At 47.4% G+C, this 27,768-nt stretch overlaps 1 protein-coding gene across 1 annotated transcript in view; it reads left to right on the forward strand.

Moving 5' to 3' along the window:
• DNAI1 (dynein axonemal intermediate chain 1) overlaps positions 1 to 27,768 on the forward strand; it is a 169,637-nt gene that overhangs the window by 26,948 nt on the left and 114,921 nt on the right. The window contains exons 5-11 of the mRNA XM_079994837.1: positions 419 to 545; positions 2,627 to 2,745; positions 3,636 to 3,755; positions 8,392 to 8,451; positions 12,100 to 12,234; positions 22,407 to 22,491; positions 24,554 to 24,671. Coding sequence (XP_079850963.1) covers positions 419 to 545; positions 2,627 to 2,745; positions 3,636 to 3,755; positions 8,392 to 8,451; positions 12,100 to 12,234; positions 22,407 to 22,491; positions 24,554 to 24,671 — 764 coding nt within the window. The remainder of the gene's footprint in view (positions 1 to 418; positions 546 to 2,626; positions 2,746 to 3,635; positions 3,756 to 8,391; positions 8,452 to 12,099; positions 12,235 to 22,406; positions 22,492 to 24,553; positions 24,672 to 27,768) is intronic.

Here is a 27,768-nt window from a genome sequence, read left to right on the forward strand (position 1 = left end):
CAAGTCCTTGGCTCTGTTTAACCCACAGCGCCACCTGCGTCCCTTGGGGTTGGACTAGGGGAGCCATAAATATGGAATTTCCTAGACGTAGCTGGAAATCGGGTGTCGAAAGCAGTTTCCGGGCAGAAATCGCTGAAATGTCCGGGATTTGCCAAACTTTGGACAAAAAAACACACTCAGAAGCTTTGGCAAAAAACAAAAACACCAACCCTACCTCCAGGCATTAGGCAGCTGTCTATGATTCTATGAAGGGGGAGAGTTCTGTTGACCTCCTTGTGGGACTTAATGGTGTTTATGTTTCATCACTGCACACCACTCTGATAATTTATGGAACAGCGGTACAGAAACCCTTTTATGAATGAAAGAGAAACGTGGCTGTGTGTCGTCATATCAATGCTGGTCTTTTTTTTCTCCATAGGAGAGATCCTACAAGCAGACTAGTGTGGTGGAACAGATGGCCACGCACTTCACTCTCTATGGGAACCTGATATTCCGAGATTCGGATGAGGGTCGGAGGCAGAGCGTGAAGCAGAGCCTGACTGTCGGTAGGTTTTGTGGGTCAGCAGACAGCGAGCGATTGAGCCATGCGCCCGCCACACCTACTCTGGGCGCCGGAGGAAATGTGTGCCTGTAGCCTTAGGTGGGGGAACACTGTCACATGGGGGCCTATTTGTTAGCATGATTGAACAGGTAAACGTCAGTTTGTAGGAGGTCTCTTGCAGACATACCTTCTCTGGACAGGGGGGTACGCAGCAGTTTGGCGGGAGGTACGAATAATGGGAAACTGGTGCTCAGGAGAGGAGCAGATATGTTTGACTTAGTATATATAGATCTGGCTAAGGCTGTGTCAGATCACTGGTTCATCTAGCCCCTGTGGAATGCCCTCCCATCAGATGACAAGGAAATAAGCAACTATCTTACTTTTAAAATACTTCTGAAGGCAACCCTGTTTAGGGAAGTTTTTTAAGTTTAATGCTGTATTGTGTTTTTAATATTTAGTTGGGAGCTGCCCAGAGTGGCTGGGGAAACCCAGCCAGATGGGCAGGGTATAAATAATAAGTTGTTGTTGTTGTTGTTGTTGTTGTTGTTGTTGTTGTTGTTATCTATTTTGACTTGTAATGACTGCCTGTGGTCTCAGAGAGGGGATTTTCCTAGTTCTGCGGTCAGGAACATGTGGCGTATCCTTCTGGATTACAGTGGTACCTCGGATTACAGGCGCTTCAGGTTACAGGCGCTTCAGGTTACAGACTCTGCTAACCCAGAAATAGTACCTCGGGTTAAGAACTTCGCTTCAGGATGAGAACAGAAATCACGTGGTGGTGGCGTGGCGGTAGCGGGAGGCCCCATTAGCTAAAGTGGTACCTCAGGTTAAGAACAGTTTCAGTTTAAGAACGGGCCTCCAGAACGAATTAAGTTCTTTTTTTAAAAAAATAATATTTATTACTTTTAAGACTTACAAAAAAGAAAAAGAAGAAAGAAGACAAAAGGGAAAAAAAGAACAAAAAAGAGAAAAAACAATACAATACAATATATAAACTATACAAAACACAACCTTAACACATTAAACTAAACACAATAGACTAAACAAAACAATACAAAAACAATTTAAAAACATACATCATACCTTTTCCATATTCTATCTTTCATTCCCTTGTTTCATCGACCTCCTCTCACCTCCCTTTTTGTATTCTACTTCTCAGCAATTCCTTTCCCTCTTTCTCTATTTTCTGTCATATAAATGTCTTAACATATTTTTAATCTTATCTTCCATTAAAACTAGTATACTTATTTAAGCTTAACTCTTTAAAACATCTCCACTAAGGCCATAAAATTCCATTCCAACATTTTTCTATCACTCATTAATTTTACAATATTTGTATATATAAACTTTAAATTTTCCAGTCTTCTTCCACCATCTCCTCTCCCCGGTCTCGGACTCTGCCAGTCACTTCCGTCAACCAGAACGAACTAAGTTCTTAACCCGAGGTACCACTGTAGTCCAATGGGATACCTACAGTAGTCGTAGTCTAGCATCCTGCTTTCCTCAGTGGCTGACTAGGAAGCCCACAAGCAGGGCTGGAAGTCAACAGTCCTCTTCCACTGTTGCTTCTCAGTGACTGCCTCTAAACAAAGAGATCGTGTAAAGCCAATGATGGCCAACCTCTCCAGGAATTTGCCTAGTCTCCTTTTTAAGCTGCCTCTGTTAGTGGCCACCACCAACCCTTGTGAAATACATAAATGAATTGTGCATTGCATGGAGAACTTGCTTTGATGCACTCTGAAGCTGGGACATCTTTGAAGCTGTAGACGACGGGCCTTAAATGCTTGTCTTCCACCCAGTGCCATAGCTACTGCACCTATAGACACAAAACTCTCTCTCTCTCCCACCCCTTCCCGGTGTTTCTGATATGGGTTGCTGCAATAACTGCTGTGTTTGCCACACTGTCCTGTTCTATTCTCAGCCGAAATAGCTCAGTTGGTAGAGCACAAGACTCCTAATCTCAGGGTCGTGGGTTTGAGCCCCACATTGGGCAAAAGTTTCCTGAAGTGCAGGGGGTTGGACTAGATGACCCTCGTGGTCCCTTCCAGCTTTACAGCTTTGTTTATGATTCTTTATGATTCTCAGCTGTGCTTCCTGTCCCATCTGCTGTGGTGGACTTCGAGGCCCTGGACGAAGAGCTTAAGGAAGAAGAGCAGCCGGAAGGGGAAGCAGGAGAAGGAGAAGGAGAAAAAACAGATCAGCCGGTAAGGCTTCGTGGCAACGTGCAAGCAGCTAGCTTGTATTGCTTCCATTTTTTACTTTGCCTAAACTGTTCAGGGTTGGCCCAAGACATTTCACCACCTGAGGAAAATCAGAAAATGTCTCTTCTCCCCCCACCCCGAGAATCATAGTTTGTTAAGGGTGCTTTTGATATACAGTGGTACCTCGGGTTACATACGCTTCAGGTTACAGACGCTTCAGGTTACAGAACTCCGCTAACCCAGAAATAGTACCTCAGGTTAAGAACTTTGCTTCAGGAGAGAACAGAAATTGTGCGGTGGCAGCAGTGGGAGGCCCCATTAGCTAAAGTGGTGCTTCAGGTTAAGAATAGTTTCAGGTTAAGAACGGACCTCCAGAACGAATTAAGTTCTTAACCCAAGGTACCACTGTATATTAAAAAACACAAGGAAGAGTCATTCCCCTCCTTTTCCTCCTGCCCTCTCTGTAGCCCCACCAGCAATGAGCAGGGGCAGGCAAGCCCCTCACCCGCCTCTGGGTGGGGACAATGCTGGGGGACTGGCATGGTTGACCCAGTGGCCAAGGGTGGCAGGAGGGGTAGTGGATAGGGCCCGCACACAATGGAACATAGGAAGCTTATACTGAATCGGACCGTGGGTCCATCTGGCTCACCGACAGGCAGCGATGGCCCTCCAGGGTTCCAGCACCCTGCTGCTACCGCTTCCTCTTCCCCTGCCCAGGTGGGTGACAGCAAGGTCCTCATGGACCACCAAAACGTGCCTGTGATGTCCCTCTCTTTCCTTTCTAGTTCTGCCCAGTCTGCCCCCCCCAAAAAAGAGATGGGTGGGTTGGACTAGATGACCCTTGGGGTCCCTTCCAACTGTACAATTCTGTGGTCGTTTCCCCCCTCTTTCAGGCTGCAGCCCAGGAAGAGAAAGAAGAAGAATACCGTCCCCGTCTGGTGGGTGAACGAAAGCTCACCAACCAGTTCAACTTCAGCGAGAGAGCCTCCCAGACGCACAACAATCCTGTGAGGGTAGGCTGTCACTGCTGGTCTCTTCACACCCTTGTCTGTTGGCTAAAGTTCCTCTCTCTCTTTTTTAAATAAATTTTTTATTTGCATTTTATAAATTTCCATCCAATTATTCATTTAATCCCGCATACAACAAATTGTGACTGTTTTTGACTTCCTTCAGCGTCTCTGACAATCATCCATATTTATACCTTTAATACACATTCCTTTCTTTCGTATTGCCATTATTCCTCCTTACTCCCATTATTTCTAATAAACAATACTTATTTTTATTTACAGTGCCTCTTTAAATCCCACTAGCGTTGTGTTTACACCACATATATTTTTCAGATAATCCACAAATTTTCCCCAGTCCTCGATGAACTTTTGGTCTTTAGTATATCTGATTTTCCCAGTTAATTTATCCAATTCTGCATAGTCTATCACTTTTGATCTCCATTCTTCTATCGTCGGTATCTCCTCTTGTTTCCACTTCTGGGCCAACAGGATTCTGGCTGCCGTTACAGCATATTGGAAAAGCTTGCAGTCCTTTTTTCCTATGTCCTTTCCTACAATACCTAGAAGAAAAGCTTCAGGTTTTTTCACAAAAGTATATCTTAACGTTTTTTTCAGCTCATTATATATCATTTCCCAAAAACTTTTCACTTTCTTACATTCCCACCACTGATGAAAGAATGTCCCTTCTTTATCTTTACATTTCCAACATTTGTTATCAACCTTATACATCTTTGCTAATTTTACAGGTGTCATATACCATCTGTAAAACATTTTCATCACATTCTCTTTCAGTGATGTACATGCCGTAAATTTTATATGCTCTTTCCACAATTTTTCCCAGTCTTCAAATTGAATATTGTACCCAAAATCCTTTGCCCACAGTATCATTACCGACTTAACCTCTTCATCTTTCGTATACCATTCCAGCAATATCTTATACATTCCTCTCATATGCCTATGGGCATCTCTCTGCATTGAGTGCTAATTGCTGGTGGACATAGAAGACACCTTTTGCCTTTGGCAGCTAGAAGCACAGTGGCAAAGAGGGGTGCTTCTTCTATCAGAGGTTTCTGGCACCCTGGAAATGGTGGAATTACGCATGTGCAGCATCCATGGTGGTCATCTCCAAGCTCTCTGTGGATGCTTGACACAAACTCTTCCTTGCCCACCTCAAAAACACCAGTTTTCAGGGTCTGTCCTCAACCGTTTGTTTGTCAGGCTGTTTTCTAGAAGGGAAGGGTTGTAGCACATCTGCCTTGCATGGCATCTCCAGGTAGGGTTGGGGGTCTCCCCCGCCTCAGACCCTGGAGAGGCATTGCTGCCATTCAGTGTGGATGATACTGAACTAGATAGAGCAGCAGTCTGTCTCCTTCTGTCTCACTGTTATATCAGCCCTTGATTCAGAATCATGAGGACTGGAGTCTGAAAACCTGGACAACCCCTGCTAGTCAGGGTGGTTAAAACTAATCGGACCATGAGTTTGGCAGCACATAAAGCAGCTTCTTATGGTCCATGAAAGGTGATGAGCCAGGGAACGCTGATAACAACAACAACAACAACAACAACAACAACAACAACAACAATTTATTATTTATACCCCGCCCATCTGCCTGGGTTTCCGCAGCCACTCTGGGCGGCTTCCATAAAAACCAGAAATACACTAAAATATCACAGATTAAAAACTTCCCTGAACAGGGCTGCCTTAAGATGTCTTCTGAATGTGAGGTAGTTGTTTACCGCTTTGACATCTGATGGGAGGGCGTTCCACAGGGCAGGCGCCACTACCGAGAAGGCCCTCTGCCTGGTTCCCTGTAGCTTTGCTTCTCGCAATGAGGGAACCGCCAGAAGGCCCTCGGCGCTGGACCTCAGCGTCCGGGCAGAATGATGGGGGTGGAGACGCTCCTTCAGGTATACTGGACCGAGGCCGTTTAGGGCTTTAAAGGTCAGCACCAACACTTTGAATTGTGCTCAGAAACGTACTGGGAGCCAATGCAGGTCTTTCAAGACCGGTGTTATATGGTCTCGGCGGCCGCCCCCAGTCACCAGTCTAGCTGCCGCATTCTGGATTAGTTGTAGTTTCCGAGTCACCTTCAAAGGTAGCCCTTTTTTAGCAGGCCTGTTCTGCTATTAGGGTACTTTCTCAGGCTGTGACAGAAGAAGAAGAAGAAGAAGAAGAAGAAGAAGAAGAAGAAGAAGAAGAAGAAGAAGAAGAAGTAGTAGTAGTAGTGGAGGAGGAGTTTGGATTTGATATCCCGCCTTTCACTCCCCTTCAGGAGTCTCAAAGCGGCTAACATTCTCCTTTCCCTTCCTCCCCCACAACAAACACTCTGTGAGGTGAGTGGGGCTGAGAGACTTCAGAGAAGTGTGACTGGCCCAAGGTCACCCAGCAGCTGTATGTGGAGGAGCGGAGACACGAACCCGGTTCCCCAGATTACGAGACTACCGCTCTTAACCACTACACCACACTGGCTTTGACAGTTCAAAAGCAAGCTAAGTTGGAAGTCTCTCTCCAAATAACCTTTCTGCATCATGGAAACTGTTAAGAGGATGCAGGAACTTGAAGATCCACCAGGTCCAGCGTTTCCCATATTGCCTTCTTTTGCCCTTGACTTTGATTTCAGGAACAGGGACGTGCCCTTTCTCATTTTTTGTTTCAAAGACCGAATGCCTGCTATCCAGACAGAGGCCGTGGGGTTGTGTGGGCTTCAGAAGCAGAGAAGCAAACAGATTTACTGGGCCATCTGCTCTGACGATGCAATTAAGACTCCTAAAGCACTTCCGACACTAGAAAGCAATATCGTAATGAATAATAATGTGATCCATAACAATAAAAATACCAGTGACTTCAGGATAATTGCAAACTCATTCCGGCGTTGTGTGTAACGGGACTGGTTGGTGGTAGCTCATCTGTTCTGCATGCGAAAGAACTCAAGTTCAATCCCAGGCATCTTCACGTGGGGCTTTTAATGTTTAATAGGTTATTGTATTTTAGTGTTTTGTTGGAAGCTGCCCAGAGTGGCTGGGGAAACCCAGCCAGATGGGCGGGGTATTATTAATTATTATAGTGCTGAGAGAGAAACCCCAGAGAGATGCTGCTAGTTGGTTAGCTAGGTACACCAGTGGTTTGACTTGGTGGAAGGCAGATTCCTATGTTCCTATAATAATAATATAATAGTAATTTATTATTTATACCCCACCCATCTGGCTGGGTCTCCCCAGCCACTCTGGGTGGCCTCCAACAAAGTACTAAAATACAGTGGTCTGTTAAACATTAAAAGCTTCCCTAAACAGGGCTGCCTTCAGATGTCTTCTAAAAGTCTTTGAGTTCTTCTTCTCTTTGACATCTGTTGGGAGGGCGTTCCACAGGGCGGGTGCCACCACCGAGAAGGCCCTCTGCCTGGTTCCCTGTAGCTTTGCTTCTCGCAATGAGGGAACAACCAGAAGGCCCTCGGCGCTGGACCTCAGTGTCCGGGCAGAACGATGGGGGTGGAGACGCTCCTTCAGGTATACTGGACCGAGGCCGTTTAGGGCTTTAAAGGTCAGCACCAACACTTTGAATTGTGCTCGGAAACATCCTATGGCTATGCTGCATCTGAAGCACTCATTAGTGGCATTTGAGATGTCCGTAGAACTACTATTACAAAGGAATAGCTCAGTCGGTAGAGCATGAGACTCTTAATCTCAGGGTCCTGGGTTCAAGACCCACCTTGGGCAAAATATTCCTGCATTGCAGGGGGTGGACTAGATGACCCATGTGGTCCCTTCCAACTCTACAGTTCTATGATTCTATGTAATAGGTCCTGCCGTGCCGATGTGGAAAGCAGAAAATTGTTGCAGCGTCCCCTCAAAGCTACCAGCTCTGCCCTCTCTGCTCCTTGGCCAGCTCCACACAAAGCCTTTATATCAGACCATCTGTGTCTCCCTCCAGATATTGCTGGTCTCCTATTTCCCCATTTCTGCCACAGCCTAACCCTCCCCAGAGGCCCTGTTTTCCTAGATCCCAGCTTCACCCTTCTAGTTCTAGTGGAGCTGAATCTGACTTGTGGGCAGCCAGCAAGTGGCCAGTTCTTCTGTCTCATTCTCTCACCCCAGAGTTCTCCTGACTCCCTTGCTTACAGAGACTTCAGGTGCTAAGGAGAAAACTTAGATTGCTTTGAACATTTTCTTTAAAAGCCCCTTTCCCCAGAGAGAGGTAAGCCCAAGCTTTTTACATAGGCCGTTATAATTCTAGAATGCCATAAGTTAGCCTGCGTGTTGCACTGCACTTGGAGGCAGAAGCAGTAAAACCTATCTACCTGTGGCAAACTTGCAGCAATTTCTGCCGAAACTAATGATCCTTCCATTTGTACATTCCTATCGAGGTGCTTTCTGTTTCTCTGGATGCATGTGAGCCCGGGGTCATCGCAGCAACAGGCCAGCTCTTGCCACAAATAAAATGTCACATTGATAGTAAACACAGATCCGTTTGCAATACCCTCGCAGCGCACAGACCTTTTGGATAAATGGTGGGGGGAAGTCACACTCCACTGGCGCTGCTCAAGTCTCAGGCGGTTTCTCAGCAGATAAGCAAGAGCCGACTTTTATATATATCCTGCACTGACAACGGGATTAACTGTGTGCTACTTCAAATCCTTTCTTCCAGGACAGGGCATGTCAGATGGAGCCACCGCCGAGAGCTACCTTCTCTGACACTGCCAACCAGGTAAATGCTATTTATTTATATATTAATGTAGAGCATCTGTGCCTCACCATTCAGCAAAAAAAGGGCGCTTTCAGAGCAGTTTACATACTGTCAGTACAAGACCTACAACCCTACAACACAGAAGGAGAAAGGGACATGGAGGGCTCAGCCACCAGTTTTTAAGCGTTTGTTCCCATAATGACCAGCCGCCACAACTTTGGGTCAGGGGCTTCCTGGTGGAGCTGAGCTGTGCTTCCTACTCTGCCATTGAGGTGACAGCTAAGGGAGAGAAATTATTATTATTATTATTATTTATTATTTGTACCCCGCCCATCTGGCTGGGTTTCCCCAGCCACTCTGGGCGGCTTCCATAGAAACCAAAAATACACTAAAATATCACAGATTAAAAACTTCCCTGAACAGGGCTGCCTTAAGATGTCTTCTGAATGTCAGGTAGTTATTTATCACTTTGACATCTGATGGGAGGGCATTCCACAGGGCGGGCGCCACTACCGAGAAGGCCCTCTGCCTGGTTCCCTGTAGCTTTGCTTCTCGCAATGAGGGAACCACCAGAAGGCCCTCGGCGCTGGACCTCAGTGTCCGGGCAGAACGATGGGGGTGGAGACGCTCCTTCAGGTATACTGGGCCGAGGCCGTTTAGGGCTTTAAAGGTCAACACCAGCACTTTGAATTGTGCTCGGAAACGTCCTGGGAGCCAATGTAGGTCTTTCAAGACCGGTGTTATATGGTCTCAGCGGCCGCCCCCAGTCACCAGTCTAGCTGCCGCATTCTGGATTAGTTGTAGTTTCCGAGTCACCTTCAAAGGTAGCCCCACATAGAGCGCATTGCAGTAGTCCAAGTGGGAGATAACCAGAGCATGCACCACTCTGGCGAGACAGTCCGCGGGCAGGTAGGGTCTCAGCCTGCGTACCAGGTGGAGTTGGTAGACAGCTGCCCTGGACACAGAATTAACCTGCGCCTCCATGGACAGCTGTGAGTCCAAAATGACTCCCAGGCTGTGCACCTGGTCCTTCAGGGGCACAGTTATCCCATTCAGGACCAGGGAGTCCTCCACACCAGCCCGCCCCCCGTCCCCCAAAAACAGTACTTCTGTCTTGTCAGGATTCAACCTCAGAAAGTTGGATGGAGCCGGAATCTCATCCCTTTAGTCTTCTTACTTAACACTGGACATGCCCAGGTGGTCTGCACATCTAAACCCTGCCAGTCCCTCAGTGCCTAATGGCCTGTGAGGATTACAGGGCCAAGAGAACACCCACATCCTTGATTGAAAGCATGGCATGCCCTACAGTACAGTCCATGCCTCCTCAAATGTACCGTATTTTTCGCTCTATAAGACGCACCAGACCACAAGACGCACCTACTTTTTGGAGGAGGAAAACAAGAAAAAAAAATCTGAATCTCAGAAGCCAGAACAGCAAGAGGGATCGCTGCGCAGTGAAAGCAGCAATCCCTCTTGCTGTTCTGGCTTCTGGGATAGCTGCGCAGCCTGCATTCGCTCCGTAAGACGCACACACATTTCCCCTTACTTTTAGGAGAGAAAAAGTGAGTCTTATAGAGCAAAAAATACGGTACATCCCAGGTAAGTGACTTCAGGTAAGCAGCCTTCATTCTCTCCTGTGTGTGAGATAAAAGCATCTGCTTGCTTTTGGGTGTGTTTGAAGGTACCAGGGAAAGACCTGCAGGATGAAATGTGGAGGCCCATCTCTCTGGCTTGGTGTAGATGAAAACACATCTGTGGCAGGTTCTGAAATGTTGCTGAAACATATCACCTCCCCAAAGTGTCCCTGGGCGTGTCTCTTTAATCTGCATCTTTGAAACAATAGTGCCATTAGGATAAGTGCATTTTTGCTGCTGAAGTGCGTGGGATGGAATTCAACCAGTTTTTGTTTCTTTACGTTTTTCTCTTTTTAAAATCTTACTGTTGCCTAGAAGTTGAATTGATCCACACGTATTTCTTGCGGTCCCTGTGACAATTGTCCCAATTACCACTGATTTTGTCTATTGTACTTGGTACACAGCAGTAGATAAGACAATGCACAGACTCAGCGGCTCTCCTCGTAGGAGGACATGGAAAGATGGAGAAAGAGATGCATCTTTGTTACATCAAATTGGTCCTTTAAAGGGACACCCGTGTTTCTAATCAAAGTGCTGGAATAAATGCAAATCTCCAGCTCGCTCGCTAGTGGAATTCTCTTCAGGCTGAGCACAGCTTGAGTGGCTCAGAGTAGCAACTTGCTAAATTTGTCAGAACGCAGCTGAAGTTTTAGACAGAGGACAAAATCCCACATCTCTCTTCCCCATCTTGGGCCATTTTATGAATGTAAAGTAATATTTCAAACTCTTCCTTTCTTCATTCCCCGACTCCCTGCCAACAGTCCCTTTTCTATCCTACTGAATTTGAGTCAAGAGTCTTTCCAGAACCTCATGTGTCAAAGAACCTGTGTCTGCAGGTGGGAGGAGGAAGGGGCAGAATTGTCACCCACCACCCAGGAAATGCCTTGTTTCCTCCTTGACTGGCCTGTGTTGAAAGTGGCTTCTCTGGCCTTGTTTGTGTGGCTCCTGGCTCTTTCTCCAAGTTCTCTCTTCCTCTCTGTTTGCCTTCCTGCTTACCTGCTCCCTCCCAGCTACCAGCTTCCCCTCCTGCTTGCCTGCAACCTTGTTCCAGTTCTCCCTTATCTGGCTCATAACTGACTCTGCCCATGGATGGATGGATGGATGGATGTGTGTGTGTGTGTGTGTGTGTGCACCTGTGGATCTGCCCCAGTCTTCCCTCCAGCTCTGGTCCTGTTCCTGCTGGAGTACTCGTTTTGCCTCTCTAGCATGGAGCCAGCATAGTGTAGTGGTTAAGAGTGGTGAACTTGTAATCTGGTGAACCGGGTTCACTTCCCCGCTCCTCCACATGCAGCTGCTGGGTGACCTTGGGCTAGTCATACTTCTCTGAAGTCTCTCAGCCTCACTCACCTCACGGACTGTTTGTTGTGGGGGAGGAAGGGAAAGGAGAATGTTAGCTGCTTTGAGACTCCTTAAGGGGAGTGAAATGGGACGCGGGTGGCGCTGTGGTCTAAACCACAGAGCCTAGGGCTTGCTGATTGGAAGGTTGGCGGTTCGAATCCCCGTGACGGGGTGAGCTCCCATTGTTTGGTCCCAGCTCCTGCCCACCTAGCAGTTCAAAAGCCCGTCAAAGTGCAAGTAGATAAATAGGTACCGCTCCGGCGGGAAAGTAAACGGCGTTTCTGTGCGCTGCTCTGGTTCGCCAGAAGCGGCTTAGTCATGCTGGCCACATGACCTGGAAGCTGTCTGCGGACAAACACCGGCTTCCCTTGGCCTATAGAGTGAGATGAGTGCACAACCCCAGAGTCGTCCGTGACTGGACCTAATGGTCAGGGGTCCCTTTACTTTTAAGGGGAGTGAAAGGCGGGATATCAAGTCCAAACTCCTCCTCCTGCTCCTCCTCTTCTTCTTCTCTATGTGCTCAGGGCCACAGGGCTCTAGGGTGACATTTCTCTTACGTTGTCATCACCCATCTTCTTTCTTGGTGGTTTGGGTGGAAGCCGTGTAGGGAATGTTTTGTATACTTGCCTTTGTGCTACCTGTGACTAGTTCTGTGATGTTCCTTGCTGTCTCACCATTCACTCTTTGTCTCTTTCAGTGGGAAATCTACGATGCCTATGTGGAGGAGCTCCAGAAACTGGAAAAGTCGAAAGAGAAAGAGAAACAAAAGGCCCCAGTTGCAAAGAAAGAAGACAAGATGCGGGGAAGAAAACTGACGTCGCTGGAATCTCAGGTGCTGTTCCTGCGTATAGTGGTGATAATACACAGCAATGCTTTGTGCCTTTTATATTTTCAACATCCCCTTCCCTTCATCCTAGGTGTTTTCTCCCCTATATCATTGGTGAAATACTTGCTGCCCCTGTGTTTTTGCCCTAGTCCATGTTCTCCAGTTCCTGACTCAAATGTTTTCCTGTAAGGTTTAAAGCCATGGGGCCCCAACCCAGATCTCCACGTGTTCAGGATGTGTGACTGTTTTGTGTGCGGGTGGAACCTTGCGAGGGTCTGCAGAGGAATTGGAGATCCCCTTGGGAGTTCATCACCTGGAGATCCTCCACAATCTGCTCCACGCCTCACAGCCCTTGGGGTTCCTGGGATCCGGCAATCTGGCCACTGCAGTTTGTGCAGGCTGGAGCTTCTGAACCAGCCCCAAGGCCAGCACCACACGGAGCGCATTGCAGAAATCCAGCCTCAAGGTTGCCAACACATAGAATAAGAGAATCATAGAGTTGGAAGGGACCCAAGGGTCATCTAGTCCAAACCCCTGCAGTGCAGGAATCTCAGCTAAAGCATCCCTGACAGATGGCCATCCAGCCTCTGTTTGAAAGCCTCCAAGGAAGGAGAGTCTACAACCTTCCAAGGGAGACCGTTCTGCTGTCCAACAGCTCTTACCGTCAGAAAATTCTTCCTGATGTTGAGTTGGAATCTCCTTTCTTGTAACTTGAAGCCATTGGTTCGAGTCCAACGCTCCAGAGCAGGAGCAAACAAGCGTGCTCCCTTTTCCATGTGACAACCCTTGAGATCTTTGAAGATGGCTCTCATATCTCCTTTCCGTCTCCTCTTCTCCAGGCTAAACAGACCCAGCTCCTTCAACCATTGCTCATAAGGCTTGGCCTCCAGACCCTTGATCCTCTTAGTTGCCCTCCTCTGCACACATGGCCTATAGTGGCCAAGCTCTCCCTGCACAGGAACAGCTGCAGTTCGCCAACCAGACGAAGCTGGTAAAAGGCACTGCTTCTGCCCATGCAGTGTGAGCAAAAAGCAATGTGGCGGATGCTTGCCCCTGATCAGGCCTGTTCCATGTGTGCATGGTTCATCACATGCTGCCTATTTTTTACCACCAGTGTGGTGTAGTGGTTAAAAGCGGTAGACTCGTAATCTGGTGAACTGGGTTCGCTTCCCCGTTCCTCCACATGCAGCTGCTTTAAGACTCCTTAGGGTAGTGATAAAGCAGGATATCAAATCCAAACTCTTCTTCTTCTTCTATGTAAATTAACAGCACAAAAGCCTGTCCTCTGGATCAGGCCAAAGGACGTCTTTTCCAGTATCCTGTCTATTGGGCCTGATTCTTTTTGTCTCAGCTGTTAGAACAGTAAGAGCAGCGTGTGGCATTGCAGCACCGCAGGGAGAAGGGAGGCTAGAATCATTCTGACCAAACTCCAACACATTTGGTTGTGTGGAAACCCAGTATTTGTAGATGAACAGAAAAATTACATTGCCAGCACTGGTGTTTTTGATAAATGATCCCTACAAATACTCCATTCTAGCTGTTGCTGGAGAAGAGGTTGAATGCACACACACATGTCCCCGTTTTCATCCCAGTTGTAGAGAGAGCAGGTGGAATCACCTGGTGCTGTGCAACAGTATTGTTTTAAATTTTCTTTATTAAATTTCTACAACCCCCTCCAGATCCCAACAGTGGGCGTGTCCTCCTGAGACCCCAGCCTGCTGTCAACCTTGCCCCACGCTGCCCCCTCCTGCCACGGTGTGAGAATCGCTAAGGGTTTGCAGTTACAGACAATTAGAAAATGGAAAAAGCCCATTTGGCAGCTTCTCAGTTGGGTGTGGGGCTCAATGGGACCATGTGTGTGTGGGGAAGCCTGCTTTCACACGAGGATTGGGTCTTGTGTCAGCTTCATTATTATTGGCTCAGAAGGATGAGGCTGCCAGAAATAGATCATTAGGAGGAAATAGATATTGCCCCCACCGGGGGGCGGGGGGTGGGCTTCATTATTGCCTTGCCTTCTGCATGCTTCATTAATTCCCACTGTGAGCCTGAAATTGGCACTTGGACTGCCGATATCTGTCTCTTGCTATTGCCTCTTGATTGTTTTCCGCTGCTAATTCTAGGAGAGCCACGGGATGGTGGTGGGCGCAGGGATGGGAGCACTCTTGGCTCAGAGCTCCAGGTGGTTGGGTGGAGAATATTGGCCCAAACTTCCCCCAGTAATTAAATTGGGCAGCTGTGGAAGAAAAGGGGGAGATTTCTTCTTATCTCAACAGGTTAAGGGCACCAGACTTATCTTGTGAATACACTGCCCCATGCCAGCCTTTCGTTTAGTTATTGTGGTTTCTGTCTCGGGCAGAACTGAGATTGTAGTGATTGGCTGTGGCAAGCTGATGAATCCAGGACTTGAAGTGGAACTGCGGCAGATAAAGGGCTTTCGCCTTTGCACCAAATGCGCTGCAAGTGATCTGGGAGCGCCCCCAAGTGACTGGGTGTGAACAAACACGGTCAAAATGGGGGAGGAGATTACAAAGTGGACCCCACAAAGTTATACAGCTTGTACATACATCCGGAATTTCCCAGACCTAGCTGGAATACTGTGTCCAGGAGGAAAATTGCTAAAACAATATCTGGGAAAATTGGGGCATATGGCAACCCATGTCGGCAGTGTCGTTTTTGGTGATGTTCTTTAAAAATAGCTCAAAAACTCTTTTTTCAGATTTTGCAAAAAAAGAAAAAGAAAAAGAAAAGCTCCAAACTTTGCCCCAAACCCACCAACGCTCAATGACTTTTGTGTCCGGATTTTCACTTTTTGAAATATGGCAACCCTAGAAATAGCAATCTCAACCGCTTGAGTCAACCTCTGAGGGTGCCTTCCTGTGTCAGATAGAAGAGTCAAAGGGAGGCCCAGTTGTCATTATGGGGAATGCAAAACTTTTATAAAAGACCCCACTGCCTCCCCTTATCTGCAACAGGCTCAAATTAGCCAACCCAGAGAACTGCAGTAATTAACAGTAAAAGTGCTATTGCACTTTTAGGGATGGGGGTGGCACTGTGGTCTAAACCACTGAGCCTCTTGGGCTTGCTGATCAAAAGGTTGACAGCTCGAATCCCTGCAATGGGGTGAGCTTCTGTTGCTCTGTCCCAGCTCCTGCCAACCTAGCAGTTCGAAAGCACATCTGTGCAAGTAGATAAATAGGTACCACTGCGATGGGAAGGCAAACGGCGTTTCCGTGCGCTCTGGTTTCTGTCATGGTGTTCCGTTGCACCAGAAGCAGTTTAGTCCTGCTGGCCACATGACCCGGAAAGCTGTCTGTGGACAAACGCTGGCTCCCTCAGCCTGAAAGCGAGATGAGCGCCGCACCCCATAGTCGCCTTTGACTGGACTTAACCGTGCAGGGGTCCTTTACCTTTACCTTACCATCAGCTTTCTTTGATTCTGTTAGCTATGATTTCTGCATTGGAAGGGGCTGGACTAGAGCGCTCCTCTCCAGCCCTGCCGTTCTATGATTCTATGACTCTCCTGGCGCTGCCTTTATAACAGAAACCAGCCAGCTTTTGGATGTGAGCCAGTCCCTGCATGGGAAGCACGGAGGAGCCACAGCCAGCAGGGGCAAGGCGCGCATTGGCCAATTAGAGATGATAGATGTCATGGCTAGCTCAGCCGTAGATGAAAACTGAAATTAAGCATCCATTAAGTGCTGAGCAATCCAGCCATTTCCCGCCTGGTCTCGGAGCGCAGTCTGCCCGGATGTCAGATGTGCCTTTAAACTATTCAGACTGGTCACTCAGAGGAAGGAGGCAGAGCCTCCGAGACGCTTGGGAATTAATTAGCACCAGTGAGTAACAGGCTAGCAATGGGGAGGAAGGGAGGGTTTGTTTGCTGCTGGCTGGTGGACATGGCTGTGAGAAACGGCAGAGGGACAACGGGAACAGGGAGTGCCCGCCTTTCATTGAGTCAAACCTGATTTGAAGCTTGCTAGGCAAATGCAGGGGCGCGGGTGGCGCTGTGGGTTAAACCACAGAGTCTAGGACTTGCCAATCAGAAGGTCGCGGTTCGAATCCCCATGACGGGGTGAGCTCCCGTTGTTCGGTCCCTGCTCCTGCCAACCTAGCAGTTCAAAAGCACGTCAAAGTGCAAGTAGATAAATAGGTACCACTCCGGCAGGAAGGTAAACGGCGTTTCCGTGCTATGCTCTGGTTCGCCAGAAGCGGATTAGTCCTGCTGGCCACATGACCGGAAGCTGTACGCCGGCTCCCTTGGCCAATAAAGCGAGATGAGCGTCGCAACCCCAAAGTCGGCCATGACTGGACCTAACGGTCAGGAGTCCCTTTACCTTTAAAGGTAAAGGTAAAGGTACCCCTGCCCGTACGGGCCAGTCGTGTCCGACTCTAGGGTTGTGCGCCCATCTCACTTAAGAGGCCGGGGGCCAGCACTGCCCGAAGACACTTCCGGGTTACGTGGCCAGCGTGACAAGCTGCATCTGGCGAGCCAGCGCAGCACACGGAAACGCCGTTTACCTTCCCGCTAGTAAGCGGTCCCTATTTATCTACTTGCACCCGGGGGTGCTTTCGAACTGCTAGGTTGGCAGGCGCTGGGACCGAGCAGCGGGAGCGCACCCCGCCACGGGGATTTTCTAAGCCACTAAGCCGCTTGTCTGCTTATCCGCTAAGCTGATAAGCCGCTAAAAGCCGCTAAAAGCCGCTAAACAGCTAATAGCGCTAAGCCGCTAAGCCATCAATGGGCTTGCTTCGCAAGACGAAAAAACCGCTAGACGAAGAGAATCGCGGAACGGATTCTTTTCGTCTTGCGAGGCACCACTGTAATACATGTAATAAATAATAGCAATATAGAACAATACTCCCTGCACACAGCAAACTAGCACTTCAGGATTCTTGCCTGCCCTTTCCCCTAGTCATTGACCTACTAGCTTTCTTTGGGCAGGGCACTTTTTGTGCGGCAGAGTCCTCTGCTGTACCAGACTGCGAACTGTTGCTGTCTGTGGAATTCCAATGGGAGAAGTATCAGCCCTTCCAGAATCCTGCAGAAAACTAGATCTTTGTTCCATTTCTGGGCTGCATCCCGTTTCTTCTTGGGCATGTGAGCTACTTCCGTACCAAATTCCCGGAGACCCCTGCACGGGTAGTATTACTCACGACAGCAGTTTGTTTGTTTCTAGGTAATTAAAAGGCCATGAAGGAAGAGTTATATGTTGTAGGCAGGCTGCTGCTCCAAGATAAACATACAGTTTTATCGAGGATGAATATCATGGCTGGCCCAGGCCGTTTGTTTTCCTAGCTCCAGACCATTATGCAGTCATAACGGATGCTTCCATTAATGTTATTGCCGTTGTATAAAATAATGCCACTTAATATCCCCAGAAGGAAGGAATTAGTGTGCTGGTAAGCTGGCCCTGCCGCTTCAGGACTTTGCTAGTCAGCAGCCGTTGCTGGGAAAATCAATTCCAAAAGGATCTTAAAAGGAGATAAATTAGGCATATCAGTTCCTCGGAAGATTCATTTCAATAAAATACAGCATAAATCACACCTGGAAACAGTGGGCAGCCCAATCAGAAGTGCTGGTGGCTTCAGCGAACCTTGCACAGGGAGCGTCTCACTGCTGGAGAATCCTAATTATCTTAGGATATTTATTTGCTGACACACAAACTTGTAACACTCCCTTTGCGCAGTGACACAGTGCTTCTCCGAAGAATCGGGGCCCGCATAAAAACAGCTCTCTTCCTATAATCAGTTAAGTCTCTTGACTTACTGGAGGGCATTATTCATATTATTATTTCATTGCATTTAAACACCATTTCTTTCCTCCAAGGAGATCAAGGTGCTGTCCATAGTTTTTCTCTCCCCTGTTTTGTCCTCACAACAACCCTGTGAAGTAGGGCGAGGCTGAGAGCGAGGGCCCTGGCCCAAGATCACAGCACAGACAGCTTCCTTCGCTCGCTAAGTTTTGGGAGAAAGAATTGAGCTATGTAAACATGACTGAGCGGAAAAAGTTAAAATTTCCAGAGGAAAATATTCTTTTGAATTATGTACCTGTCATATGGAATTTGACAACTGGACAGCGTAAATGGATTCTTTTGTGCCCTTACTATGGCCAAAAGACATATGGATGCACTAGAAGGCTAAATCCTTGTCCCTCTTCAGTCAATGGATTGAAAATATGACAACCCTTGCAGTTTATGAACAGATTGCTTGTAGGCTATGTACAGACAAGTATAATGATATTTGGAACGTGTTTATAAAAATATATCCAGTTACAGATAGGTAGCCATGTTGGTCTGCCATAGTCAAAACAAAATAAAAAAATTCCTTCCAGTAGCACCTTAAAGTTAGTTCTTGGTATGAGCTTTCGTGTGCATGCACACTTCTTCAGATACACTGAAACAGAAGTTCCCAGACCCTTCTATATAGTGAGAAGGTGGGGAGGGGTATTACTCAGAAGGGTGGTGGGATTGGGGGATTGGCAGATAGCTGTGATGAGCCTGCCCCACCTTCTCACTATATAGAAGGGTCTGGTGACTTCTGTTTCAGTGTATCTGAAGAAGTGTGCATGCACACGAAAGCTCATACCAAGAACTAACTTAGTTGGTCTTTAAGGTGCTACTGGAAGGAATTTTTTTATTTTATAAAAATATATATCTGGGTATGAATAACACTACAGTGGTACCTTGGGTTACAGACGCTGCAGGTTACAGACGCTTCAGGTTACAGACTCCGCTAACCCAGAAATATTACCTCAGGTTAAGAACTTTGCTTCAGGATGAGAACAAAAATCGTGCAGTGGCGGTGCAGTGGCAGCAGGAGGCCCCATTAGCTAAAGTGGTGCTTCAGGTTAAGAACAGCTTCAGGTTAAGAACGGACCTCCAGAACCAATTAAGTTATTAACCTGAGGTACCACTGTATTTATGAATTTGGATAATAATAACATTGATATACCTATATATGCGGGTGCCTCTATGGGTTAAACCACAGAGCCTCGGGCTTGCTGATCAGAAGGTCAGCGGTTCGAATCCCCGTGACGGGGTGAGCTCCCGTTGCTCAGTCCCTGCTCCTGCCAACCTAGCAGTTCGAAAGCACATCAAAGTGCAAGTAGCTAAATAGGTCCTGCTCTGGCGGGAAGGTAAAGGGCGTTTCCGTGCGCTGCTCTGGTTCGCCAGAAGCGGCTTAGTCCTGCTGGCCACATGACCTGAAAGCTGTACACCGGCTCCCTCGGCCAATAAAGCGAGATGAGCGCCACAACCCCAGAGTCAGTCACGACTGGACCTAACGGTCAGGGATCCCTTTACCTTTACCTATATACTAGACAGGCATATATGGAACTGTAGTTGTTTGCATATATAACGCTATAATATACCTTCCCCCCTTAATTTCTTTTTTATTTCTATTTTATTTTGTTCAACTGAAATATTTATTAATAAAAAGTGATTTAAAAAACCACAGCACAGACAGTTCAGTGTGGGTGAATCTTCTCAAGTTGAGGAGCCCAGCAGAGTTGGGTTCCAAAAGCACAGTCAGGGACGGAGTAGAGCAGGCTTCCTCAACCTTGGTCCTCCAGATGTTTTTGACCTACAACTCCCATGATCCCTATCTAGCAGGACCAGTGGTCAGGGATGATGGGAATTGTAGTCTCAAAACATCTGGAGGGCCGAGGTTGAGGAAGCCTGGAGTAGAGTATAGATGATGATACTGATAATCTTGCAACTTTTTTAGTTGGCATCCGGACTTCTTGGAAGACAATGGAAGAGTGTGCCTTCAAGGATGAAGTCAAACCTTTGGAGAGTTATAGCACTTGCTGTGGCTGTAGAGACTGATAGCGGTGCAATGTTGAGCATTTTCAGCTCACAGTCCATGATGGTTAGACAACCTAGGATACAAGGTCCTGACATTCCAGCTTGCTAGGAGCCAGAGGGTTTGTTTTTTGCCTGGTGCAGTAGTTTGGTCTGCTTGTCGAGTGATAGGTAAAGGTAAAGGTAAAGGTACCCCTGCCCGTACGGGCCAGTCTTGACAGACTCTGGGGTTGTGCGCCCATCTCACTTAAGAGGCCAGGGGCCAGCGCTGTCCGGAGACACTTCCGGGTCACGTGGCCAGCGTGACGAAGCTGCAACTGGCGAGCCAGCACCAGCACAGCACATGGAAACACCGTTTACCTTCCCGCTATAAAGCGGTACCTATTTATCTACTTGCACTTAGGGGTGCTTTCGAACTGCTAGGTGGGCAGGAGCTGGGACCGAAAGACGGGAGCTCACCCCGCCGCAGGGATTCGAACCGCCGACCTTTCGATCGGCAAGTCCTAGGCACTGAGGCTTTAACCCACAGCGCCACCTGCGTCCCTTGTCGAGTGATATGCTGAGCTAAATTTTAATTGATTAATGAGTTTTGATATTTTGATTTCAAGCTTCCACAAGGGTAAAAATAATCTGGAGCAGGCATATATTCTTACTTTTTGATTATGCATGTCTATACAGTGGTGCCCCGCAAGACGAACGCCTCGCAAGATGGAAAACCCGCTAGACGAAAGGGTTTTCCGTTTTGGAGGCGCTTCGCAAAACGAATCTCCCTATGGGCTTGCTTCGCAAGACGAAATGTCTTGCGAGTTCCTGCAGGTTTTTCCCCCCTTTTCCCCCCTTTTCCTAAGCCGCTAAGCTGCTTATCAGCTGATCCGCCGATAAGCCGTTTATCAGCTGATCCACTAAAAGCCGCTAAGCCGCTAATAGCGCTAATCCGCTAAGCTGTCAATGGGCTTGCTTCGCAAGACAAAAAAACCGCTATACAAAGAGCCTCACGGAACGGATTAATTTCGTCTTGCGAGGCACCACTGTATTTCATGGCAAGCATCATCTTGGAAGAGGCATTCATCTTTGAAATATTTGCCCTAGGATCATTTGGTATTAGGCACACATACTTCAATAAATTATAACAGGTTAGGGAGCTCCACTAAGGCTGCAGTCCTAACCTCCCTTACCTCCTGGGAGTAAGGCCCATTGATTTAAATAAGGCTTACTTCTTTGTAGGATTAGGATTGTACTGCAAGTCCGTGGCTTCTCTGGGCAATTCTAATTCCACAAAAAGAACCCCAGCAGATGTTAAATGTGATAGGTTTCTAGACAGCAGCTGAGGCTGTCAGTCTAGTCTCGGAAGTGTCGTGGACGACTGTCTGCCAAGGGTTAGTTTGACAAGATTACAGAATTGCTTCTTATGGAGAAGATGCCTGCAGAGATCAAAGCCATCTGAACTTTAAAATGCGACATTCTTGAAAAAATGGTTTTCACTGATGAATTATGGAGCCTCGAAGACAGAAATATGGAGACAAACCAAGAAGATTATGCTTCAGGTTTTTTCCCCAGTGTTGCTCACAGTAGTGCTTAATCGTATAGAAGTCATAGTTTATGGAAGTTTGTACAAGCGCAAAGTTATCTCTGTTGCTCCAGCTTCAAGATACAACACAGATGCCCAGCTTAGGAACAGACTCACGGACTGAATCTCAGCACAGGACCCCGGGTTGCTGATCTGGTGTGCCTTAATCACTTATATAGACGGCACTGTGCTGTTACCATAGCAACTGTCCTCGCTGACCTTGCACCTGTTAGCTTATCTAATACATGGAGTGCTTTGTGCCCGCGAAAGAAACCAACCCCTTTCTTCATGAGACCAGGGCCCTGCAGGAACTGATTTCTTTCCACAAGGCCTGTAAGACAGAGTTCTTCCGCCTGGCCTTTGGCTTGGAATCAACTTGATCCCCTTCCCCTCTATCCTTTTCCCTTTCTCCTTCTGTGATGGAACTCCTATTTGGGGACTTCCCTGGCTTTTTTCTGGCCCACGTAGGACCAGTTTAGATAGTTGGCCTTGATGAAGATTTGACGTTTTCATCCCCAAAAAGTTTTAGATTTGAGTTTCTACCGAAATGAGGCTGCATTTTAATGTTGTATTTTAATCTTGTTTTTAAGTTGCATTTTAATCAATTGTTTTATACCTGGTGTTAGCCGCTGGCTGGGGAGGGCGGGGTATAAATAAAAGTTATTATTATTTACTGTTATTCATGTCCAGTTCCTCCAACAGAGAGGTATGCAAGGGAGTCCAGTGGCAGAGGTCTTCCGTCTAATTCCTCTTCTTCCAGCACGACAGGGGTATGACCCTCCTCTCTGTTTTGTATTTCCTCCCAACAGAGTGATGACATCACCAAGGTGACGAAGGCAGCAAAGATCGTGGAGCGGATGGTCAACCAGAACACCTTTGACGACATTGCCCAAGGTGTGCGACACCTTTGGAGTAACCAGGAGTCCCGTTTTTTTGTTCCTGTATTTTGTTGAAATCACCGCAAATCCACACTCCTCCAATTTGTAGCTCCTACCCTTCCCTCCCTCCTTAACAGTTCACCGACAAGCACCAGTGAATGTGTGCAGTGATGTAGCAGGATTCTCCAGGTTCAAATGGATTCCCCTTTGCGCCACGATTTAATTAAATGTGTGTGTGCTCATCAGTAACAGAAGAGTGGTGGTGGTGGAACAGAGATTGCATATGCTCCCAGTCTGAAATTAAATTTGAGAAATTATCCAAGTTAAACTGGAAAGCAGGCAGAGTGGAGTGCAGGACAGAACAAAACAAAACAAACCCATAGCACAATAATACTGGGATGAAGGAGGGGACATCCTCACCTGGCAGCTGGGTGACCTTTGGCCAGTGAGTGCCTCTCATCTTAAACTACCTCACAGAGTTGTTGTGGGGATTAAATGAGGAAGGTGAGAGAACCATACCTGCCCCTTTGAGCTCATTTGAGAAAGCAGTGGAATGTAAATGGAATAAATAAATAAATTCACTTCATTGCTAATTTTAACAGGACACATCGGGGGGGGGGGGAATGGACTTCCCTCATTGCAGCGGGTTGGGCTAGATGACCCTTGGGGTCCCTTCTGATTCTCTGATTCTTTGATTCTCAGCTGTCAGTGTCTGCTGCACAGTTTTGCTGGATCTCTCAGCGGCCTTTGATACCATCGACCATAACATCCTTCTGGACCGTCTTGAGGGGCTGGGAGCTGGGGGCACGGTCATACAGTGGTTCCGCTCCTTCCTCCTGGGCCGTGTTCAGAAAGTGGTGGTGGGAGGGATGAGTGTTCAGACCCCTGGGCTCTCACTTGTGGGGTGCCTCAGGGTTCTGTCCTCTCCCCCATGCTTTTCAACATCTACATGCAGCCGCTGGGAGAGATCATCAGGGTGTTTAGGCTGTGTATCAATCAATATGTGAATGTTACCCAGCTCTACCTCTCTTTCAAATCAGAACCAGTGAAGGTGGTGAAGGTCCTGTGTGAGTGTCTGGAGGCGGTTGGAGGATGGATGGCAGCTAACAGATTGAGGTTGAATCCTGACAAGACAGAAGTACTGTTTCTGGGGGACAGGAGGTGGGCAGGTGTGGAGGATTCCCTGGTCCTGAATGGGGTAACTGTGCCCCTGAAGGACCAGTGCGCAGCCTGGGAGTCATTTTGGACTCACAGCTGTCCATGGAGGCACAGGTCAAATCCGTGTCCAGGGCAGCTGTGTACCACCTACATCTGGTAAGCAGGCTGAGACCCTACCTGCCCGCGGACTGTCTCGCCAGAGTGGTGCATTCTCTGGTTATCTCCCGCTTAGACTACTGCAATTCGCTCTGTGTGGGGCTACCTTTGAAGGTGACCCAGAAACTACAAGTAATCCAGAATGCGGCAGCTAGACTGGTGACTGGGAGCGGCCACCGAGATCACATAACACCGGTCTTGAAAGACCTACATTGGCTCCCAGTACGTTTCTGAGCACAATTCAAAGTGTTGGTGCTGACCTTTAAAGCCCTAAACGGCCTCGGCCCAGTATACCTGAAAGAGTGTCTCCACCCCCATCGTTCTACCTGGACACTGAGGTCCAGCACCGAGGGCTTCTGGCGGTTCCCTCCCTGTGAGAAGTGAGGTTACAGGGAACCAGACAGAGGGCGTTCTCGGTAGTGGCACCCGCCCTGTGGAATGCCCTTCCACCAGATGTCAAAGAAAACAACAACTACCAGACTTTCAGAAAACATCTGAACGAGCCTTGTTTAGCGAAGCTTTTAATGTTTGATGCATTACAGTATTTTAATATTTTGTTGGAAGCCGCCCAGAGTGGCTGGGGAAACCCAGCCAGATGGGCGGGGTATAAATAATAAATTATTATTATTATTATTATTATTATTATTATTATTATTATTATTATACCTGAGTCAAGTGAAAACTGGCACTAACCGTAGATCACGTTGGCCCAGCCGTACATGGATCGAAAACCTATTTCTGAATGTGATTGTTCCCCTTCCTAGATTTCAAATACTTCGAAGACACATCTGATGAGTACAGAGATAACCTGGGGACCCTCCTTCCACTGTGGAAGTTTCAGTATGATAAAGCCAAGAGACTGGCAGTCACTGCCCTCTGCTGGTGAGTCGATTCCGTGCAGCTTTCAATTGCTTCCTTAAGAGCGCTTCAGAAGGAGGGCATGCCTTTGGTATCGCCTGGGTTGCTTTTCCTTCATTGCTTGGGGATTCATACAAGATTTTGCGCAGAAGTGGGTGAATAAGAACTGCTTAAGCTACCCAGTTAGTGCACAGCCTCCAGTCTTCCTTATTTAATGTCACTGTAATACACACTCTCATGCGTTTGCCGGGCACAAATGGGCTTTTCTGGAATGCATTTATGGAAGTTAGTGTAACATTCCACCAGCTTGAAAACAGCTGCCTTCAGGTGACCATGCAAAACTTTTTGCAAAAGTTAAAGGGACAATAAAGTAAAAGGTGGTTTACTAAACGGCCTCGGCCCAGTAGACCTGAAGGAGCGTCTCCACCCCCATCGTTCTGCCCGGACACTGAGGTCCAGCGCCGAGGGCCTTCTGGTGGTTCCCTCGCTGCGAGAAGCAAAGCTACAGGGAACCAGGCAGAGGGCCTTCTCGGTAGTGGTGCCTGCTCTGTGGAACGCCCTCCCATCAGATGTCAAAGAAATAAAAAACTATAATAATAATTTATTATTTATACCCCGCCCATCTGACTGGGTCTCCCCAGCCAATCTGGACAGCTTCAAACCAAATATCAAGAACAATACAGCATCAGTCATTAAAAACTTCCCTAAACAGGGCCGCCTTCAGGTGTCTTTTAAAAGTAAAATAGTTGTTTATTGCCTACCTGACATTTGGAAGACATCTGAAGGCAGCCCTGTTTGGGGAAGCTTTTAATGACTGATGTTTTAATGTATTTTTAATCTTTTGTTGGAAGCTGCCCAGAGTGGCTGGGGAAACCCAGCCAGATGGGTGGGCTATAAATAAATTATTATTATTATTATTAACCAGATGTTGCTGAGCGAAATGCATACCGTGAATTTTTTAAATCACCAATTGCAATAGGTAAATGTAATCCCTTACTTAATCAGTGTAGTCGTTTAGTTTAAAATCCAGCGAGATGTTCTAAAGATCTTCAGTTGGTTCAGAGTCTCAGTTATTACAAGCCCATTTAAACATATTTCTGACAATATGCATCTTGCCTTTTCCATCAGCTTCTTCTTGGCCTCCAAGCAAAAGGGAGACATTCTTGTTGGCAGGGGGAAAGGTGGCGCAGTCTTATGGTTTGGGGTCCTTCTGACAGCCTGTTGCATGGCTCTGGGATCCCGCAGCTAATCCAGGGGGTGACAGAAACAGAGGAAATCATTCTTTGTGTTCATTCCAAAGAAAAAATACGAGCATAAGAAGTGCCTGCTGGACCATCATCCTGTTCTCTGGGAAACTCAAAAGCAGGATTTGGGCACAAGAGCTCTCTTCCCTCCTTTGGTTTAGGCAAAAAATCATATTCGGTGTGTGGTTCAGAGACCATACCTTGCTACATTCTTGCTTGATTCTTCCCCCTGGTGTGCACAAATCAGCTTCACAGCAAAAATCACACATTGTTGTATTTTAATTAGCTAGTTAATTAATTTGGCTCTCTGAAAACTGTCAGTCGACATAAGGAGCAACAGTCAGCAAATACGCTTGATTGGTTAGCATATTCCTGAACAAGCAACAAGCACATTCCACATGGACAAAATCCTCTTTAAATTGAAGCAGAGTTCAGAATTTGAGAAACATCTTTCCTGACTATCCTTATTAAGGTAAAGGTAAAGGTACCCCTGCCCGTACGGGCCAGTCTTGACAGACTCTGGGGTTGTGCGCCCATCTCACTTAAGAGGCCAGGGGCCAGCGCTGTCCGGAGACACTTCCGGGTCACATGGCCAGCGTGACATCGCTGCTCTGGCGAGCCAGAGCCGCACACGGAAACGCCGTTTACCTTCCCGCTGGTAAGCGGTCCCTATTTATCTACTTGCACCCGGAGGTGCTTTCGAACTGCTAGGTTGGCAGGCGCTGGGACCAAGCAGCGGGAGCGCACCCCGCCGCAGGGATTCGAACCGCCGACCTTTCGATCGGCAAGTCCTAGGCGCTGAGGCTTTAACCCACAGCGCCACCTGCGTCCCTATACTATCCTTATTAGTCCTGGTTAATCTTGTCAACAATATTTGTTAAATTCAGTGGTTTTCCAGGAAATAGCCAGTCTCGTTGTTTTGCCACCTATTGCCAGGATCATAGCATTCCTGGAAATTGTAAGGTTATTTCTTTTAGGAGCATAGGTAAGATGTTTTATGGGGGGTTTGACTGTCCATGTGGCCTTGTGCTATCTCTGCCAATGGCAAGTTCTTCTGTAGACTCTGTGGCGAAGGCCTTTTGCATCACATTATACCAGATCCTTTTAAGCTGGAGATATCAGGGATTGTACGTGAAACCTTTTGTATGCAAAACATTTATGCACTCTAAAGGTAAAGGTAAAGGGACCCCTGACCATTAGGTCCAGTCATGGCCGACTTGGGTTGCGGCGCTCATCTCGCTTTATTGGCCGAGGGAGCCGGCGTACAGCTTCCGGGTCATGTGGCCAGCAGGACTAAGCCGCTTCTGGCGAACCAGAGCAGCGCACGGAAACGCCGTTTACCTTCCCGCCGGAGCGGGACCTATTTATCTACTTGCACTTTGACATGCTTTTGAACTGCTAGGTTGGCAGCAGCAGGGACCTAACAATGGGAGCTCTACTCAGTGCTTTTTTTCCTTAAAAAAAATGTTTAGGGGTACTCTCATTTTCCTACTCATATTGAAATACTGCCCCTCAATGAGGCCAAACTTGGATTCACAAAATGTTTAGGGGAATGCTTACCCCCAGAAAAAAGCACTGTCTCTATTACTGACCAATGGACGCTGGCTTTAATGAACTGTGCTTCCATCTCAAAGCTTCTAGCAGCCGATAAATCTTCCTAACGAGCTGAACTCGAAACTTAGGGAAGCCAAATCCGGAGGTCATAGAGGCCTTTAATATCAAATATGAATGGGTGTAAAGGGATGTAAATCTGGATCTGTGTTCCACATCCATAAGCACTGGTCCCATATTTTTTCATCTGGCTTAAAATATTCCGGAGGAATTTTCCAAAGTGCCTGAGTTCACAAGGCCCAGATTGACACACTGCTGTTCATAAG

Source organism: Podarcis cretensis (assembly GCF_951804945.1).
Source record: "Podarcis cretensis genome assembly, chromosome: 11".
In the NCBI taxonomy this organism is placed as follows: Eukaryota; Metazoa; Chordata; class Lepidosauria; order Squamata; family Lacertidae; genus Podarcis; species Podarcis cretensis.